Genomic DNA, 20,734 nt, shown 5'->3' on the forward strand with positions numbered 1-20,734 from the left:
CTGGAATGTTTTACTAAGCTGTCTGGGAGGAGCCAGAAACATCTGGTGGAGATGGAAGCAGAGAGAGGACAAGACAGTGTTTTATTTTATGTTATTTTATTTTTATTTCATCTTAAAATGATTTATCTGAATTTAAAAAGGCTGGCCGCATCATTTTGTTAGAATACAGGACAAGGAATACAGTAGGTAGGTGGGGAAATGTGAAGAGAACTGAGAGCTGCTCACCGTACCCCTTCAAGTCAAGAGTGAGAAATGAACAAAGTCCCTTTATTCGAGATAGACCTTCATTCTTGTCTGTAAACACATGTCTGTAAACACAAACACAAGAAGTAGAGGATGCAATCCGTCTGCCTGTCTTTTACATTTTTAACACAGCAGTCGCTCTCTGTGGACTGTCCCTGTACCAACAAGGAATCAACTGTCTGAGGTAAATAACTGTGTAACTTTCCAGCTGCAGTAATAATACAGTAATAATACTTTCCATAGCATAATAAAAACAAGAGTTAGAAGAGGGGACCACAAAGCAAAGGGAATAAATAGTGTTAAAATATAGCTCAGGTCTCTAATGTACCACCAGGCATTACACAAATACACTGAATACACTTCCAAATTGAGTTCTTAAAGGAAATGATGCTCTCATTATTAGAATAACATATGCTAATAATGAGAGCACCATTTCCTGCAGAGACACATATCGTACACTTTCTGTGACAGAGGAGGTTTTATACTCACACATGCCTGTTGTTCATTTTCCTAGTACACTAGTGCACCCATCTGAAGTGATAAATGGACTTTGCAAATCAAAACAGTATTATTTTAATTTTCTATGAACTACAATGATGTTGATTTGCATGTTTATATTTGCAGGACAGCCGCAGTGCGTCTATCAGCTCACACTACTGGCACTATTTCTACTGACGGCGTAGTGACTTTAACCTTGAGCCAACCAAAGTGGGAGAGATTGCATCTGTTCTCTGCTGCTGCTCCTTGAACCATTTTAATTCCACCATCATAAAACAGGGTCACAGGGCAACATCCATGGTCACGATATAATCAGTGATTATACATTATATATTCAAATACTTCATGAAATCGTGATACTTCATGAAATCTGACCCGTCCTTTTCCTCACTGAAGTTAAGGCAGATTTTAAAACATTGGATTGTACAGTCCATATAAACTCTACCTAGTTAATGCACAAAAGTTTAAAAGTTCTCTCCCACGTCACATCACACATCACATGTGCAGCCATCATGATTATAATAACTTTAAATAATAAACTTACAACTTTTGTGCAATTTTTAAATCTACAGAACGACCTCCGGTGTGTATTGTCTGAAAACAGAGCAGGTACTACGGACACCTAAACTTCCTCTAGCTCTAGCTCACAGCTTTTTAAAACAACCAGCCTAATAGCATAATCATATATGATTGGTTAGTCCACCAATGCGTGAGCTGATGTATGGCATCACTTCAACATAACGTGTGTTTTACTATTGAACATTGTCTGTAGTGTGTGGCATATATGACGTTTCCTTGCTTTGCATGATCATTGGTTGAGGTTTGTTTGTATATGGATGTGCTTATTTGAATAGGAGTCTGTTGGTGTGTGATGTAAGTTTCGTCTTTCAAGGAACTGAAGAAAACAAAACAACACACAGGTGCGCATTATTAACCTTGTCTCCTTGTCTTTTTGTGAATTTTAGAGGGACATCCTGTTCTTGATATGATCACCTGTTGTGTCATATTCCTGTTGTTGATCACTCTCTTCACTGCGTTTTTTAATAATATCATATCTAATGTCATATCTAATTTTTGCTCACCTGAGTAGCCACCTACAACAACATGATCCTACTGCAACTGATCCTACTGCACCCAGAAAATCCCACAAGAGCAGCTTATATTTATTTGGCATTACTGTAATAATATCCTCACTTGTGCTGTTAGGTTATTCCACAGTTTTTTTTTTTTTTTTTTTTTTTACCCCCCTTGGTTTTCAATGGCATTTTAATAAAATAAAGGGTCTGATATGATTCATCTTTGATTTGGTTTTAGAACGAACGTGCTGTTTTAAAATCGGTGTGTACACTATAAATCATAACATGTGAATCTTGCTACCTGGTCGTGCTAAAATAATGTAATGCATCATCACATTTACAAACTGAAGGTACACAATAATATTAACAGAAAGTGTCATGTATGTTTTTATAATATAAATTTAAAAAAAGAGAAAGAAAAAAGAGAAGGGTTATGAGATAGTATAGTATTATATATCATTTAAAGACCTTATAATCCCACTAGAGGCCCTCGTTGACTTGTCGTATATACACTGATCAGCCACAACTTTATGACCACTGACAGGGGAAGTAAATAACATTAACCACTGACAATTCAGTGTTCTGCTGGGAAACTTTTGGACTTTCATTCATGTGGATGATACTTAGACCTGTAGCACCCACCTCCCACCTAGAACAGATCAGGCACCCCCACCCCATAGTAATGACTCAGGCACACATGCTAAACAGTTTAGAAAGAAATCAAAAAAGGAGGGAGAAACACACAATATTAGGAATAATAGGTTATTAGGTTATAATGTTCAATTCAAGTCATTATTTATATAGCTTCAATTATGCCTCATCTGCGTATTTTATTCTTATAAAAGCTTCTTCTAACATGTGTTTTACTTACAGATGATTTGCTCCTTCTACTTGTAGCTGTGACAATATCCATATATGGTGCGAAAGTGGACACACAGGGCCGAGTGGGCTGGGAAATGAAGGACGTAGATAATTAGTGTTACTGTGCGTGTGTTTGTGTATTTGAATATGAGTCAATCTTTTTTTTTTTTTTTTTTTTTTTTTCAAGCACATTTGCCTACAGGATTTCGTCTCTGGCTCAGTGATTGGGCGAACACAATGAAAGGGCCTGAAACATGCAAACACAGGCAAATCACTTAGGCATACTGACAGGAGAGGGAATGAGGGTCTTTTGTTGTCAGAGAGGAAATCAGCTGTTGGAAGATTAGAAATTTTGGCGAAGCTTTTCATACAAGAATACCAGGTAAGCGCTGTTTGATCATTCAGAAACTATGAGATTTGGTTAAATTTCAGTTGAGTATTCATTTTACTGAAGGAAAATGAAGGAAATTGTAAATTTGCATCAGTATTTCATAATGTTTCCCTCTTCCAGAAAAGGAACACAAGCTACAATAGTCACAGAAGAAGCTGTGTGCGTCTGAGCAACATGGAGTATACATTTAGAGCAGTAACTCAAAATCCTGGGATTATAATCTGGAGAGTTGAGGTAATTTAATTTCAGTTGTCAAGATAGTGACTGTTCTTTCACTTCAACTATATGATTTTATCATTAAAAATACAAAAACAAAAACGGATGCTGCTCAGCCAGGATAAAGAAAGCCACTGAGCAGCGATGACTGAACATCTCTTAACATGAACGTGGAAGTGAAATGACGGCCTCCTTCTTTCCCTGACACAGAAAATGGAGCTGGTTCAAGTTCCTGAGAAATCTTATGGAAACTTTTACGAAGGCGACTGCTACCTTCTTCTGTCTGTAAGTAAGGGGAAGGTGATGAATCACTGTAGCTCTGGGTGCCAAGACTGCTACTAGTGCTGCATTTCTGGATTCTGCTCTTTTTTGTGAAAAGTGACTAACTTTTTGTTCTTCAGGCTGTAGCTTCCTTCATTAACCTTCCCACACACACAGTTCAGTTTCTCCATTTTTCCAGACCCAGAAAGTGAGCAGCTCTCTGCGTTATGACATCCACTACTGGATCGGCTTACAGTCCTCTCAGGATGAACAGGGTGCAGCCGCCGTATACACCATACAGCTGGATGAATTTCTGGGCTCCACTCCGGTGCAGCACAGAGAGGTGCAAAACCAGGAATCTGATGCTTTCAGGGGCTACTTCAAACAAGGCATTGTGTGAGTGAAAAATGTCAACAAAGCAGTCATTTATGGAAAATAATACAAACCATAGAAATAATAATAACTCTGCTCTGTTTAGCTACAAGAAAGGGGGAGTTGCATCAGGTATGAGGCACACTGAAACCAACTCATATGACGTGAAGAGGCTGCTTCATGTGAAAGGAAAGAAAAGAGTGATTGCCAAGGAGGTGAGCCGTTCTTCACGTGGTTATATTATATAATGGGACAGAGGATATCATGTTTAAAAAGTGCCATTTTTCCTTGGTTTCAGGTGGAGATGAGCTGGACGAGTTTTACCCTAGGAGATGTGTTCCTGCTGGATATTGGAAAAACAATTGTTCAGTGGAACGGTCCGAAGAGTAACAGACAGGAAAAACTGAAAGTAAGATTTCTGTGTCAGGATCTGTGTTTATGTAGAAAAATGGGTCCTTGTTTTCAGATTCAAATTTTGTGAGGGATCTTGCTAAACCTCTTAAATAGATTACATTATGATACACAATAGTTTACATGATTTTGTATAAATCCGAGAAGGTTTTTTTTTGCTTATAATTGACTGTATCATGAAGATAATCTGGTGGATATAACATATGTTCATTTTTATGGTATGTGTCATAAAAAGTAAAATAGTTGGGTTATGACATGTTTTGGACAAAAGTATGTCACAGTGGCCTTTGACCTCTGACCAGCAAATTTTAGAGCCCAGTTGAATATTTGTGTCATATTTCTGAGTTTTTGCATTTAGAACGACACATATAGGTTGATAATGTTCTGACCACGGCTCTCAATTGGATGGAAACACAAAGTTGCATGACAAAAAAATTCCCAAGTAAAGGGCCTAACTATTGAGCATCTCAAAATAGAGGGCTGTGTATGAAAATTTAAGTTGACATTCTACATATTTATGCATGGCTTTACCTAAAAATCATGTGTCAGTGTCCGACCAAAGGTTACAAATCTTTATTAGAGACAGTCTGATTGTGCTTCTATTGCATCTCTGCTTCTTAGGGCATGTTGTTGGCAAAAGACATTCGAGACCGGGAGAGAGGAGGTCGGGCAGAGATCAGAGTGATCGAGGGCGATGCAGAGAGCAGCTCTCCTCAGAACATGGAGATCATGAATAGTATTCTTGGAGAAAGAACCTCTGAGCTGAAGGACGGGCCTCCAGATGAAACCGCCGACCAGGAACAGAAAGCAAACCTCACACTTTACCAGTGAGCTTCCCCCTGACCAGTGACATCAAATACCTTAAATGTCTCATGTTTGAGAATTTGAACCATAATCTGGTAAAGGTTTGTTTGATTGTGTTTGTTGGCACCTTTCATTTCAGTGTGTCAGATGTAGACGGTCAGATGAAGGTCACAGAGGTTGCTACAAGACCACTGGTTCAGGATCTCCTCAACCATGATGTGAGCTGGTGGTTTGGTTCTTTAAGCCTCTGTGCAAGCAAGATTAAATATTCCCTTAAACAAAATATTAAATGGGTTTGCTTTGTTTACTTCTAATTATAGGACTGCTATCTGCTGGACCAGGGAGGAGTGAAGATCTTTGTATGGAAGGGGAAGAAAGCAAACAAAGCTGAAAAACAGGCTGCTATGACCAGAGCTTTGGTGAGTGACACTACACCGTTAGCTTGTGCTGAATTCATCTAGCATCTTAGCATGGCCTATTTACTTGGCTGTTCCAGGAGTTCATCAAGATGAAAAACTACCCCATCACAACCAATGTGGAGACAGTGAATGACGGAGCCGAGTCAGCTCTCTTCAAGCAGCTGTTCCAGAGGTGGACTGTGAGAGATCAGACTCAAGGCCTTGGAAAGGTCAACACTAGAGGGAAAATTGGTACGTGACACCCACAGCAAAAAAAATAAAAATCAATAATGATTTCTGATCATAAATAAACACACACAGCTTTGCCTTTTAGGAAAAGATTGTGATACATTTGAATGTGTTCTTTAGCTCATATCACGCAGGAGAAGTTTGATGCCTCTCTGATGCATATGATGCCAGAGGTTGCTGCACAGGAGAGAATGGTGGACAATGGCACAGGTCAAGTGGAGGTACAGTACTTAAAGTTAGATTTAGTAATTCTGTTGTCGTGGTTGTTTTTTGTTAGCTAAGTGTATTCAGTTCATGATACCCCCAAACACTACCAACCAAACACTGCATTCAAATGGTCGAGTCGAGAACTTGTGGTTGCAAAGTTGTGTTCACAAACTTCTTGTTGTTCAAGTGGTAACATCAGTTAGCAATCTGAGCGACTGTTCACATGTAAGAAATATAAAACTGTAACAAAAAGATTAGGTCACTAGCAATAACAACATTCTACTCGCACATATAAAACTACCAAGTCATCTCTATACAATGTTAACATTTCTGAAAACATCAGCAAGCACGTTGAATCTCGTGAGCTTTAACCTTATTGAAAATGTCCAGCTATGAGGTGGTGAATGTGACAAGAGGAGGTTTTTCAAAGGGACTTTTGTCATCAACAGATAATTCACAAAAAGGATTTTTGTGTGGAATTAAAACTAAACACAACTGGAAATGAACACATTAAACATCGATGAATTAAGCTGTGTGCAACAACAATACTTTCAGACTGAAGACGCTAAACCATCATACTCATGTTTTACACTGATCAGGCATAATATTATGACCACCTTCCTATGGACATGGGTCTTCTGAGGGTGTCCTGTGGTGTCTGGGAACACAGTGTTGTTAGTGGGGGTCTTTGGGTCCTATGGATTGAGGGGAGGGGCCTCTGTGGATCATTCCACAGATACTTGGTCAGTTTGGGATCTATTTGGAGGCCAGGTCAACATGTGCTGTTATTCATGTTCTTTGAGTTGTTCCTAAAGTGTTTTTGTGTGTGTGTGTGTCTGGCAGCATCCTACTGGGGATGGCTGCCATCAAGGAGTGTCATTGATGTGGGGTGGGGGTGTCTGGTCAGGTTTAGGTGGGTGGTACTAAATGAACTAAAGTAACATCCACATGAATGAATGCCAAGTCCAAACGTTTTCCAGCAGAACACTGAACTGTTAGAAGGTTCAATATTATTTACTTCTCCTGTCAGTGGTTGTAATGTTGTGGCTGATCAGTGTATATACAGTGACATGTCAATGAGGGCCTCTAGTGGGATTATAAGGTCTTGCTGACAGTGCAGAATATGCAGAGCAACAAAGATGATGCTGATCTGAGTTCCGACTACATTATTTTTTTAATGTAGAACAACAATGTTTGCTCAGCGTCCTTTAGACAAACAAAACTGAAAATTAAAACTTTCAGTTTCAATTTACTTGCATTTGACCCAGCAGGTGTGGAGAATTGAGGATCTGGAGCTTGTCCCTGTGGACCCTAAATGGTTCGGATACTTCTATGGAGGAGACTGCTACCTGATCCTCTACACTTATCTAGTTAACAACAAGAAGTGCTACCTGCTCTACATCTGGCAGGTGAAGATGAAGATCTGCGTCCTCTCACTCTGCCTTTCATCTTGCTAAAAATCGCTGCACTGTTTGACATTAAACTACTACTACTACTAATGTTGCCGACTGTTTTAGGGACGTCATGCCACACAGGATGAACTGGCAGCGTCTGCGTTTCAGGCTGTGGATTTAGATCAGAAGTACAACGATGAGCCTGTTCAAGTCAGAGTAACAATGGGCAAGGAGCCGAGGCACTTCATGACAATTTTCAAGGGGAAAATGGTCATCTTTGAAGTAAGACACTTCACTGAATTCACACAGATTTTATTGGAAATATTCTTCTTATCCTTAGCACAGAATGTTTCTGTTTTTTGTTTTTTTTTTGTCAGGGAGGCACGTCTAGGAAAGGCTCTTCTGAACCAGAGCCTCCAGTGAGGCTGTTCCAGGTTCATGGCTCTAACCCGTCCAACACAAAAACCATCGAGGTTCCAGCGCTGGCCTCCTCACTGAACTCCAACGATGTGTTTTTACTCAAGAGCCAAAGGGATATTTATCTGTGGTGTGGAAAGGTGGGATAAATTAAAGGATTATCTATATATTTACTGTTTTAATGTCCAACACTGAAACATAATATGTATATAACAACCAACTATATCTATTTTTATTTATTTATTTATTTTCATCAAAAGCTGTATAAACAATGAGTTTCATTTTGCCAGTCTAAGCTCTACAGGAAGGTTGATGGTTGTAATTCCCTTGCTGAATGAGCCCATCTTGTTGAGTCTTTCACTTTGAAACGCCATGGGCATTTTCTTTGGAAAGGAGTTACAGACATTTTGTAACATCCATAAAGATACAGTTTTCCCAGTTTATTGTGAAGGAGCAACTAGACTAACTGCATTCCTTAGGACTGAACTCAGATACCAGACTTTTTCTTCTTCAATCAGGATTACTCCTCACTAGGATTACTCCTCACTAACACTCTTGAAGCAAAAGGAAACATTTTTTGCAGAAGGGAGAGTCCTTCCTAGACTCAAGGCAGCCACAGCTACAGATTAATTTACCACAATCGCATATGGGTCAAATTCGTGAGCGTCCAGATACTTCTGGCAATCCAGTGTTATATTACAAAGCAGAGGAAAGGATATGGTTCCAGCCTGTCTGCCGTCAAGCATCTCCCCTGGTCTGACTATCCTTTCAAGATTCATTAGTTGCTCACTAAAATTTCAATCATTCTTTTCTGTCACTAGGGATCAAGTGGAGATGAGAGAGCCATGGCCAAAGAGGTGAGCTCAGTGATCGGCCAGAACTCACAGAGACTCTCTGAAGAGACTGTGGCTGAGGGTCAGGAGCCCATTGAATTCTGGGAGCTGCTTGGAGGGAAAACTCCCTATGCGAATGACAAGAGGTCAGGATGATACAAACTCAAACATCAGAGCTAACAAGCTTTGAAATGCATTACAGCATTTTCCACTATTGTCCACAGATTACAGCAGCAGGTCTTGGATCATCAGCCTCGCCTGTTTGAATGCTCTAATAAGACGGGACAGTTCAGAGTGACTGAGGTGTCTCAGTTCATACAGGACGACCTCAGTGAGGACGATGTCATGCTGCTGGACACATGGGACCAAGTATGATGTGAATCTGTTGCCAAAGCAAATGCGCACCTTTATGTTTTGTGCAAACCTAGCAATAGTTTAATCAATTTTCTCCTTTCTCCAGGTGTTTCTCTGGATCGGGAAAGAGGCCAATGAGGTGGAGCGCAAAGAAGCAGTGGCCACAAGCCAAGAGTATCTGCGCACCCACCCTGGCAACAGAGACCCAGATACCCCCATCGTCTTGATCAAGCAAGGGTTTGAGCCGCCCACCTTCACTGGCTGGTTCGGGGCCTGGGATCCCTCCAAATGGAGTGTGAGTGTTTTTAAAAACTGAAAGCATACGGTTTATTAAATTAGCAAGTGTTAACAACTTGTTAACAAGTGTCTCTTTCTTTCAGGGAGGAAAGAGCTATGAGGAGTTGAAGAAGGAGTTGGGAGAGGACGCAGAACCGGTCATGGTTAAAACTACTGTGTGTAAAGTTCATTTGTTGAGGTTTCTAGGTGACGTGGTATTAGCTGAGCAGTTATTGTCATTATAAGGTTAACAGTGTCTTCTTAAGAGTAACAGCGGATGGGCATGCATGGATTTTAAAATCCATACTATGTCCCAGCCATTTTTTCCTTTTTCCATTGTGACACTGACATGTAACGATTACATGTTCACATCCTGCTGACCAGAAAGAATTTTTAAACTTTTAGACAGACTTGTGACAAAGTTTGGACACAGAAGTAGAAAATAAAACAGAAAACATCTACCTGTTAAATTTACACGCATAATCACTGCAGCTTCCAGAATAATCAGTCTCTCCACACCAAATCTAACAAAACTCAATAAAAGGGCTATTAGAGCAGGACATCACACACCCACTAAACACACACTTCGCCCCACTCCACTCAGGGCGATACAGAGATACAGGGCACTGCGGTGCAGAAGGGCTCACTTCAGAAAAGCCTGATACCTGCTGCTATACCTGCCCTTAACAAAAGGCTTCGCTAAATGGATAAATGCTGTTTTGTCTGTCTTAAAAATGCGTGTCTCTTGTGTTTTTCACCGTGTGTCCCATTCTGTGCTGTAATGTGGTGGAGTCTGTGGAATGGAGATGGGCTCTGAAAAAGAATTTCCCCATGGAGACAATAAAGCCCAAGTCTACGTCAAAGTTCTAAAAAGATTTCTGTTATTAATCATAATACGGAGATTAAGAATTTGTTCATTTGTTGTGACTTCCCAGGAGCCAGACTGTGTCGAGAGTAAGAAAGTCTTTGAGCCTTTTCCACTGGAAGCTTTGGTCAACAAGCATGTCAGCGAGCTGCCGGAAGGTGTTGACCCCTCCCAGAAAGAGGTGTGTATATCAGTGTGTGTCTGAGCTAAGGAGGGGCAAAGCATAGTATGGCCTAATGCAGACACCCCTTTAGTGCAATTGTTCGCTAGAATAGTTAAATCTTTACATCAACATAATCATCCAAGAAATAAAGCTCAATCAAGGCAAAGTGAACCACTAAAAGAAAGCTTAAAGCTATTTTATAAAGAAAACAGCTGTGGCTATTTTATATTATTTTTTGTGCTACAGTGCACAATATACAGAAAATATTTATCCCCTTGGACAGTTCTCTCTTCCTGCATCATGGAGCATCATCAGCCCCACCCAATCCCCCTATAGCTCCCCCTACCTGCTGAACCGGTTCAATACAACAGCATCCATTTAAGTATCACACCAGTGTAACCTCAATCCCATCTTCATCTATTACAACATTAACTGAGAATAAGCGCTCCATCCCAACAATTAGACTGAAATCTCTGAATCCGGCAATAAAGACTTTCAAACTCTTAATAATGCTCAGATCATCTGGGACTCATGTTCTAAGCCAAAAGTCCTACTACTGGGCCATATTGACATCTGTAATAAAAAACAACCAAACTGAACACTTATTGATTGATTCCAACGTTGATATATTAGGCATATCTGAAAGATAGTTAACTTCTTCTTCACCAGCAGCTGCCATCAGTATCTTTGGATACAATGTGTTCAGGAGAGATAGGGGAATAGGACAAGGGGTGATTTAATATTCACAAATAAACCAGATAGAGTCAGTAAAACGTTTAATTTTCTGCCTGGGCTCTCTGACTATAATTCACCACCAGGTGAATGGCATTCTGATAAATGATTTGTATGTGTAGATGACAGAAACACAATGTTTAGTTTAAGGGAAATAACTGTTCCTGCGGTCCTAAAAATCATTTCATCTCTGAAAAGCTTGAAGCCTAGAGATGTCTTTGGTCTTGACAGTAACTTTATAAAACATCAGAGAGAGGTTTTCGCACACCCAATTACACACTTGACAAAATAGGGTAGAGTGCCACCAACCTGGAAGACTGCCAAGGTTACTCCAGTTCTAAAGACTGGTGACAAAACCCAACTAGACAATTTTACGGCTGATAAGTATTTTGCCAGTCATTTAAAAAATGGCAGAATGGATTGCACTGCAGTTAAGAGATCTTCTCAATAATGGGCATAACCCACTCTATCCAATGCGGTTCAGATTCCGTAAACACCACAATTTGTTATTTTTCATCAAAGGTTGTCTTGATCAGGGTGGTTATGTAGGAGCTGTTTTGTTGGACTTGAAAAGACCTTTTGACTCATAAAACCATAACATTCTCCTTTCAAAACTTTCAACTTTTCTGATGGCACACTCTGCTGGATGAGATCGTATCTGTCAAATAGAAAACAGACTGCAGATTGGAAACTCAATGTCACCAGCTGCTCAACTGGTGTACCCCAAGGTTTCATTCTCAGACCAATTCTATTCAGACTCTATGTAAATGACCTACCTAAAATTTGTTAATGTTATCTGCAACTTTATGCTGATGATACAGTACTATATGTCCATGCAAAAACAATACTACAGTACAAAATCTAATACTAGATAGATAGATAGATAGATAGATAGATAGATAGATAGATAGATAGATAGATAGATAGATAGATAGATAGATAGATAGATAATTTATTCGTTTATCCTTTTCAGAAACACCTTTCTGACTCTGACTTCAGTACTGTATTCGGGATGACCAAAGATGACTTTGTGAGCCTGCCGCAGTGGAAGCAACTGAACCTGAAAAAGAAAAACGGGTTGTTTTGATGTTGTTTCTGTCTGTGAGATAAGCTGTTAAAAACTGGATATGTCACCTACTTTTACTGAGTTTCCTCTTTTTTCCTCAGATATGTGTAATAATGTGTCTCTCCATGTGCTGTATTTAATGGGGATTTATTTACTTTGCTGTTGTTTTTTGTTTTTTTATTTGACCCATCCACTCATTCACATAGTAGTTTGTAAACTCATGGGCGGCCACCTGGGCAGCGCTCGGTGAGCAGTAGCTCTCTGCCTCAGCTCCCCTCACTGTAACATGTCTTCACCTATCGTCCTGTGCTTACATGTGCGGACCTCTGTAAGAGGCAAAGTATTTCAACTTATCATCTTGAATTTGAGGCATTTGTAGCCCTGATAGAAGTTAAATGACTTTATATGATTAAAGACCAACAGGCTGTTTAGAATTAGGTCACATTAATTAGACACAGCAATAAGATAAATAAGTCAACTTTGAGCGTGAGGTGATATTTTCATTATTTTTGTTTTTTTGTTTCCTGAAGTAACACTTCCCAAAATTTGATGTTCATTAAATAACATGTCTGCAGAAACTGATTTACTCACTGCTATTTGTTTTATTTTTAATATTAAAAACAGTTCTTCCATAATGTAAAGGCAAGTCAAACAGAAGTAGCAAACAGGTATCAGCTTTGCCCACTTATTTTATTTTGATATAAATCAGTTTACAGGACCCACACAAAAAAGGCAATAATGTAACACAACAACTTATCAAAAGTCTCCCATGTACTGAACAACAAACAGTACCTGTGACATTTTTTTAAAATTAAATAGAATCATTACAGCAAACCAAACTGTTCAAAAATAAAATTAATTGTTGAGGACAAGCGTTTATGATTCATTGATATGACCTGACCACAGAGCCACCGCACAGCACTAAGAATATCAGTAACCCGAGGGATGTAACATGTCACGTCCGAGTCAACATTAGCTTGTGGAAACTGGACTGATAAAAACTGGAAAGGCAAATGAGTCAATGCATTGACTTCAATATGCTGCAGTAAACCCACAGAATTATGATATGTAACCAAAATACACCAACGGCAAATCTTCAGCCTATTCTCAAGTTAACAAACACGTAACCTGTAATCTAGTAATCTGCATTTGTCTTTAGAAAAAATATTCATCAGTATGGTGATGTATGCTTAAATATTTGCAGCTTGATGTGCTTAAAACTGCAATCACTTGTTAAATTTGCTAAAAACAGGATTGACCTCAGAAACTGCGGAATGAAAGAACAACTCACACTTTGGAAAACAAAATTAAAATTCCTCTAAAACCCTTATCTTAGATAAAATGATCATCTAATGCATGTGTGGAGGTTCAGCATACAAACCTACTGATAACTGATCAACTTGTGTGGAGATTGCAAATGAATATACATTCGTAGATGCTCATGCAAACTACTAATGAGTTGCCTCTACCGCCACAAAAACATCATAGTAAAAAAAAAATTATATAAAGATTGGACCGACATATAAAGTGTTTACAGCAGTCAGAGGCATCTTAAGAGCCTGCCTTTAGCATGTCCTGCTAAAAAATGTGCAAATGTACAGTATTACCATGCAAACAGACAGACAGACAGTCTGCAGCAGGTCAGACTGACCATTTCTCGCTAAGTTTGGTTGTAAAGGGAATGTTGTTTCTAATGTAATCTGACAAATACATGCCACAATACAAGAGCTTTGAAAAGTGCAAATGCAGCCAAAATCAAGTTCCCTACAATTTTCTGAACAAAAAAGGAAACCTTGACTGTAACATCAGAAATGACTGTACATTATTAGACCGATGAGGCAGTAAATATATGGCATTTTCCCTTAGGTGAAGAATCCCTCCATTTAACCTTATTAAAGCAGCTTTTTACTAGGGCAGCTTACAAAGAACATGATGGAAACATGCTTATTTTTAAGTAAACAAGACTGTACTCATCCCATTTTGAACCCCACCCAAATACCAGCAGAGCTCACTGTACTGTGTATACAGATAAATCCTGATTTGTGTCATGGCAGCTGATAGCGTACAAAAAAAACTTCCTTAAAAAATTACCAAAGAGATAAACAGGGAAAGCATTTTCCATGTTTATGCTTATATTTAAAAAAGAACAGATTAAGACAGACTTAAAAGAAATGATTGGCAAATAACATAAAATAGTCATTAGTGGATTATATAGCTAGTAAACCCTCTGCATCCTGAGTTCCTTTGTTGTGAATTTAAAACAGTAACTTACATTTCTAGTACAGTGCACTGAACTAGCAGCTAATCGTTTTCTCAATTAATCTATTCAGCATTTAGTGATAAAATATCCTAAATCAACTGCCTTCAGAGATCTAGACCTCCAAGATATTTCACTGTCATGTACGACAAAGAAAAGCAATCCTCACGTTTGAAAAGTTGAAACAACCAACGGATTATTATCAAAACAGCTCCTGATTGTCCTTTGATTGGCTGGTGGACTAATCACTGCTGCACTACAACAAGTCTGATAACCGCTGGTTTTCTTACAGAGATACAGCAAACTGCAGAGAGCTCTTGAATTTCACCCAATTACTTATAGCTATCTTTGGCCCACTTTGGCCCAGTAGTAGAGAAATAAGATCCAAGTTAAGACAAAATGCAGCCATCAGGGGTCTTGGGCTCTTCACCATCGATGTCCTGATGGTTGTTAGTCGGATTTTCCTCTTTATCCTCAGACAGCTCCAAAGCATCTTCGAGCTCTGGAGTCTCGGCAGATGCGTCCTCGTAGGCACTTACGCTGTCTGAGTCATTCCTGTCCGGAGACAGATCCCGTCCGTTTTCGCAAGGCCTCTGGAGAACCCCATCCTCAGAGAGGAGGTTGTCCAGTGCAAGAGAAGGCAGGTGGGTCGTTGTCCTATTGACCATCTTCCGCAGCTTTGTCAGGACACTTTCTCCGTCCTCCGTCCCTTCACCCTGCCCCCCTCCGTCCACCACTGCCTGTCCTCTACTGGTGCTGTCAGGTTCACACACTGAGGCCTCATTTTCTTCTCTGTGTGCAACTTCAATCAATTCCTTGGCATCACTTTTGATTTGGTGTTCCCGTGTTGATGCGTCATCTGTCGCTGGAGCAGCCAGTTCGTTATTTTGCTCCTGCAGAGAAAAAACAAAGTGTTCATTAGTAAAGAAAATTATATTTCAGGCTCAAATAAAAATATAATTTAGAAGTTATTTCTACCCATTCTGATTATTTGAGAAGTTTAAATTTACAGCTAGGTATTTTTAAGGATTTGTTTAAGTGGTATTTAACTGAATCTTTTTGTCAGTCCAAACTTATATTCTGGTAGTCTGGACAAAATAATAATGACTAGCGGTCATCATAACGACCAGTTTATGACTCCTTTTGGGGAACTGAAAGTAAAATTACAGAATGTTCACCCCTCTTCTCTGCTCAGCTGACTGAGGAAGTTTCCAGTTTAACCACAAGCTTTAAATATGTTCTTCTCTCCAGTCGTCAGCTGTCATTTCAGTTCTGCTCTCCTGTTAGTGGGCATTACAGTAATGTGTAACAGTGATAAGATAAGAAACAGAGAATAGTAATGCGTAACATGTAACAGTAGTAAGTAATAAATAGTAATATGTAATAATATTAATTTGTAAAAAAAATGAAATAGTCAAAAGTAATCATTGTAATAAATAATTAAATAATAACTCATATTTATGGGTAATAGTACATTATAGTAATAAATAAGTAATATAAATAAGTAATATTACTGGTTACTATGACACATGTGTGCACACATGTATGACAATTACTAATATGACAAAACATGAAAAACATATTATTATTACTATAACATTACTATATATATATATATTATGTCGAATATTACACTACTATTACAGTAACCTATCACTACTGGGTGTAGACAACACTGAAAATGTCTGTATTTATTCTTCTGTATTACTATCAGCTTTTCACTCCACTTCAGCGTGGCTGTATAAATACATGTGACAGGACAAGAACTAGTTCTATCAGACAAAACCTAAATGTGCAATCACCATTCAATAACCAGTGACCCCACTAATTGTTCCAAATAGTTTCATTAGGTTTTACATCTTTAAATATAGTCATGATGTTATGTTGAAGTTGTTATATTACCATTTGTAATCTCTCCACCTCTTTCATGAGAGAGCAAACCATGTTCTCCAGTTTCTTCTTGGCCTGCCTCTCTTGTTCCAGCTCCTGCAAACGCACAGAGACACGGGCCTGATGATGAGTGCCTCAAAATCATTGCAGGAAAGATCAATAAACTTCTAAAATGTAGTTAAAGCTAAGTGCTGTTGTGGTGAGTGCTCCACCTACCAATCTAGCCTCTTTAGCTTCCCTCTGGGCTTCAGCCAGCAGCTCTTCAACCCCCTCCAGCGTGTCCTGCAGGACGTCCACCTGGAACAACAAAGCCTCTCGCTCGACCTCCAGCCCACGCAGCTCCTGCACCGCTTCGTCATAGCTGGCCTGCAGCTCCAGCTACATCACAAACACAATTACAAATCAGTGTGGGCAACTTCCCAGGAAAGCATGCCATGTCAGTGGGAGAACAAGTGCTTAGCAAGTTCTCAGGGGGCAAGCATCTGTGGGAGGCCTCACAAGAAAACGTGACAATACCTCCAAATGTTAGGGAATGTTGTTGGTCCAGAAACCATGAACAAGACTTTTAATAGAAACACCTATTATTGATTTTATAACAACAATATAAGAGATAAGAGGAGAATACAGTCACCATTTCTGGTAGTCCCGTGAAGAGATCCTGCTCAGACTGCTGAAATGTAAAAAAATAATAATTAACTGAGACTGAAACAAACTGGATCATGTTATTTTATAACTTGTCATATCACATTTATTTCGATTGCAGCCGTAGCCAAAACAGTGATTAGCAGTGCTGTGACGCCAATGGCTGATAAAACCACACAACATCAAACCTTCATTGCTGACATATTTCAGCAGGTTAAGAGATATAATCCTGGTTTTTCAGGACAGAATGTCCTTGTAAGTCTTCTCCAGAGTTTAAAAACAGGGCTTTAAATACATACTTTCATATTACTTTTATTTTTTATCAGTAATAACCAAAGCAGAAAAAATACTATATTTACCATTATGTAATCCATTCACCTACATTACAATGAGGAAAACACAAGTGTATTAATGATAGCTGTTTAACTTTTAGCAGACATACACCTTCTTGAACAGAATTTAATAAAGAAAAAGGGGTCTTTGAATGACGAGTTCATCTTTTAAAGTTTGCCATATAGGCAGAGTACACTGACACAGAGTTTCCCCACTCCACTTGCCAAAAGCAGACCTTGTTGAAAAGTTTGCAATGTTTGCAAACATCACCAAACGTTGATGTTAAGTTTTTGGTTTTCTTATTACTATTATTATGAACACCACTCTTTTCATGTGTCAACGTGTCCAGAATGTCGATGAATAAATGAACCTTGAATATACATTGGCATGGAGCGAGCATATTTGTCCACACCCATATTGATAAGAGAACTTAAAAAGTCTACAATATGTCCTTTTATGGTTAATTTAGACATATGATCAGTGACAAAAGGACACAAGTGCAAGCACAAAGACACATCATCTATGTATATGTGTACGTACATATTTACTGGTTTAGGCTCTCTATTTTTACATGTATTATTACTATAAAATACTGACTTACATAATACAGCATTAAGCATTAATGTTCCCTACTACTGGGTACACTTTGCACTTCTGGTTAGATGCTCAAGTGCATTTCGTTGTGTATGTGCCTGTTCTATATGCACTGGCAGTAAAGCTTAATCTTTTATCTTTTATCTAACTGGACACAAGTTAAAAGAGTTTAATGTTTAGCTGTACATTGTATTTTATAAATTTGTGATATACGTAAGAAACAAATCTGAGAAGTTACCTGTCAGACAAAGGCATTGCAGTAAAAAGCAGGACCAAAAAAGTATGTCTGTATTATCTAATCAGACTCGATTAGCTGGAGTCACTGGTACAGTGTGTCCAGATATCTGAATTCCCATCTTATCTGGCTCCTACCTGGCTGTCACTCCTCCTCTTCAGGGTGCCTGCTCGGCTGTCGCTTCGTGTCAGACGTCTGGATGATGACTCGGTCTGATCAGGAGAAAAAAAAAAGGAGGGGTTAACAGTCACAACAAAAATACAGGGAAGCTAACTGAGCTAATAATGGGGAAGTGGACACCGTGAGTCTATTAAAAACAACAACATACTTAGCCGTTGTTATACAGTCAAAGACAGTTAATTAAAAAAGATTTTGAGTAGCTTTAGTAATGTTATATGGTTTAAAAGAACGTGAACGTCGAGGTTAGATTTAGCTCCTTCGTTAGACAGTAGGGACGCCGTGATTCTCCTCACCTCTTTAATAATACTGCGGAGAGACTCGTCCTCGCTTAATCCCCGAGAAAAGCTCCGCTTCTTTGGCGAGCTACTGTCTACTGAATGCATTTTTATGGTTTAGGTTGAGTTTTTAGTTTTATATAAGAGACACCTCCGAACTGTTGAGCTCAAGTGGTGTTTGGTGTTTGTTTCCTACGAAGCGGTTGTAGCAACGAACGACGCCCAGGCCCTGATCTACGGAAAGCCACGGGGACCAAAACCGCCTTAAACACCGCCTTCGTGCTCACTCCGCCCACTACCAACCCCTGAACCATAGATCAGGGCTCACACACGAGACGACTACACAAGTCAATCCTGAACCACGGAGGCGTTAAATGGGATTTAGTTTGTTTTAAAGTTCAAATAAGCAACAAGGCACACGCTTTGTTTAATCAGTGACAAGGTTTGCCAAGCACCAAGGTGAGTGCGATGGGCTATAAGTACTTTCTGTAAACATGAAGTAGACATTAACAACCTGCGGCCCACCAGATGGTTCAGTCTAGTTTGCGGGATGCGTTTGCACAGCCAAAGATGTGCAAAGATTAACTGCAATCATTCACCAGGCAAACTGATAATGTTATTTGCCACGGTCCTCTGAAGTTAAGCTAAAGCAACTAGCTACCTGCGGCTGGCTGCTGGTCTGGCCAAGGTTAGGTCATAAGGTCATAAACTCCACCCCATCCCTGTTAGTAGATAGGGCCCAACTAAAACACTAAAATAATGTAAAATACGCGTCAAGGAGGGTTTTTCGTTTTATTTGAAGCTATGACGTTAGACAGGATGTGACATCATGGTGAGTGCTAGTTGCCAGCCAACCCTGAAGAAAGCCCTGCGATAACAAGTAAATACAATGTATGATCTCTGGTCCATCATGGACAATGTCCACCAAACTCTACATGACACCATAGTGGGACAGGGAAAGTCGCTCAGTGACAGGCTGCTCTTTCTGTCCTGCTCCATGGATAGGTTGAGGAAGACATTTGTCCCTCAGGACATACGACTCTACAACGCAGGCCCTGTGAGTAACCAACAGTACTGTGAATATATATATTTCATTCTTTATTTAAGTCTCATAAAATCATTGAGATTTCCCTCATTTGCAATGATGTTAAGGTACAACAACATAAAAATGCAAAATCAAACAAAAAAAATAAAAATGAAAACATTAGGAAACAGTACTCAGTGTTCTGTGAGGCAGGTGCACACTGAGGCGAGGTGGTTTGAGAGCAGTATCTTAAAATGTAAAAGGAGTAATGAGAGTGTCAGTATGAGTATATTTTGGAGATGGTTCCATGCTGTTGGTGCACAAAAACTAAAAGCAGATTTTCGTAGTTCACAGTGAATCTGTGGGACTTGAAGTTCAAGATAGTCAATTAAGCGGGTTGAATAAAACCCCACTGGGTCCAGTAAAAGAGAGCTGTAGGTTCTAAGCTGCAAGTTTTACAGTGTCAGCAGAACAATACAAAACAGTGTCATCTGCGTAAAGATGTGGTACACCTTTTGATATTGATAATAATTCTGATTGGACATTTCCAGCTTTCACACACTGAGTTCTTCCCCATAGCTAATTCTGGAACCATCCACAGGCAGACGAATCGAACCCAATATTACACAGTTTCTGAATTAGCAGAGAATGATCAACTGTATCGAAAGCTTTTGACAAGTTAATAAAAACAACATTAAAATGTTTCTTTTTGTCCATAACGGTAACAAAATCATTCACAACCACTGTAACAGCAGATATTGTACTGTGCAGGGGTCTAAAACCAGATTGGTGAGGTCTCAGAATGGAGTATCTTGAAAGAAATAATTTGAGTTGGTAATTCATCAGCGATTCTAGAATTTTTGCCAGACAAGAAAGTTTGGATATTGGTCTATAATCACTATAAATCACTATTTTCTCCTCCTTTGTACAAAGGAATTACATTAGTTGACTTCCAGATACTGGGAATTATACCAGTTGATAAAGACAGGTTAAATATGTGTGTTATTTGCTCCGTGATTAATGATACTGAGAGTTTTAAAAAGAATGGGTGAAGAGTATCTACACCACCACAATTGCAAGGAGGTTCTTTGAAAAATAGTTTAATGCCTTTTCAGTGTCTGGGATTTCAGAGGTAAGAGGGATATCACTCTTGTAAATGTGGTATAAATATTTTTGCTATTTTTATTTTTTTTTTTAATTTCTTTAACCGTAATTTT

At 39.2% G+C, this 20,734-nt stretch overlaps 2 protein-coding genes across 3 annotated transcripts; one reads left to right on the forward strand and one right to left on the reverse strand.

The window, feature by feature from the left end:
* The first annotated feature begins 2,979 nt into the window (after window positions 1-2,979).
* Window positions 2,980-12,571, forward strand: avil (advillin). The gene is made up of 20 exons (XM_047583554.1): window positions 2,980-3,060; window positions 3,190-3,303; window positions 3,496-3,570; window positions 3,746-3,942; window positions 4,025-4,133; window positions 4,217-4,327; window positions 4,951-5,156; window positions 5,273-5,351; window positions 5,454-5,552; window positions 5,630-5,783; window positions 5,901-6,001; window positions 7,259-7,396; window positions 7,505-7,663; window positions 7,759-7,938; window positions 8,620-8,777; window positions 8,856-9,000; window positions 9,092-9,280; window positions 9,366-9,437; window positions 10,197-10,307; window positions 11,995-12,571. The coding sequence occupies exons 2-20, from the start codon at window positions 3,244-3,246 to the stop codon at window positions 12,106-12,108; spliced, it is 2,457 nt and encodes an 818-aa protein (XP_047439510.1). The 5' UTR covers window positions 2,980-3,060; window positions 3,190-3,243; the 3' UTR covers window positions 12,109-12,571.
* Window positions 12,572-12,758: 187 nt separating this feature from the next.
* si:ch1073-456m8.1 (leucine-rich repeat flightless-interacting protein 1) lies at window positions 12,759-18,739 on the reverse strand. 2 transcript variants are annotated; one of them, XM_047583556.1, is made up of 6 exons: window positions 18,512-18,739; window positions 18,176-18,250; window positions 16,866-16,901; window positions 16,451-16,612; window positions 16,247-16,330; window positions 12,759-15,237 (listed from the first exon to the last, which is right to left on the reverse strand). In XM_047583556.1, the coding sequence occupies exons 1-6, from the start codon at window positions 18,599-18,601 to the stop codon at window positions 14,734-14,736; spliced, it is 951 nt and encodes a 316-aa protein (XP_047439512.1). In that variant the 5' UTR covers window positions 18,602-18,739; the 3' UTR covers window positions 12,759-14,733. The 2 variants fall into 2 exon arrangements, with proteins under 2 accessions (XP_047439512.1, XP_047439511.1); XM_047583555.1 differs by having other exon boundaries at window positions 16,866-16,904; window positions 18,512-18,738.
* Window positions 18,740-20,734: the final 1,995 nt, after the last annotated feature.

This window comes from Mugil cephalus, chromosome 4 (assembly GCF_022458985.1).
Source record: "Mugil cephalus isolate CIBA_MC_2020 chromosome 4, CIBA_Mcephalus_1.1, whole genome shotgun sequence".
NCBI lineage: Eukaryota > Metazoa > Chordata > Actinopteri > Mugiliformes > Mugilidae > Mugil > Mugil cephalus.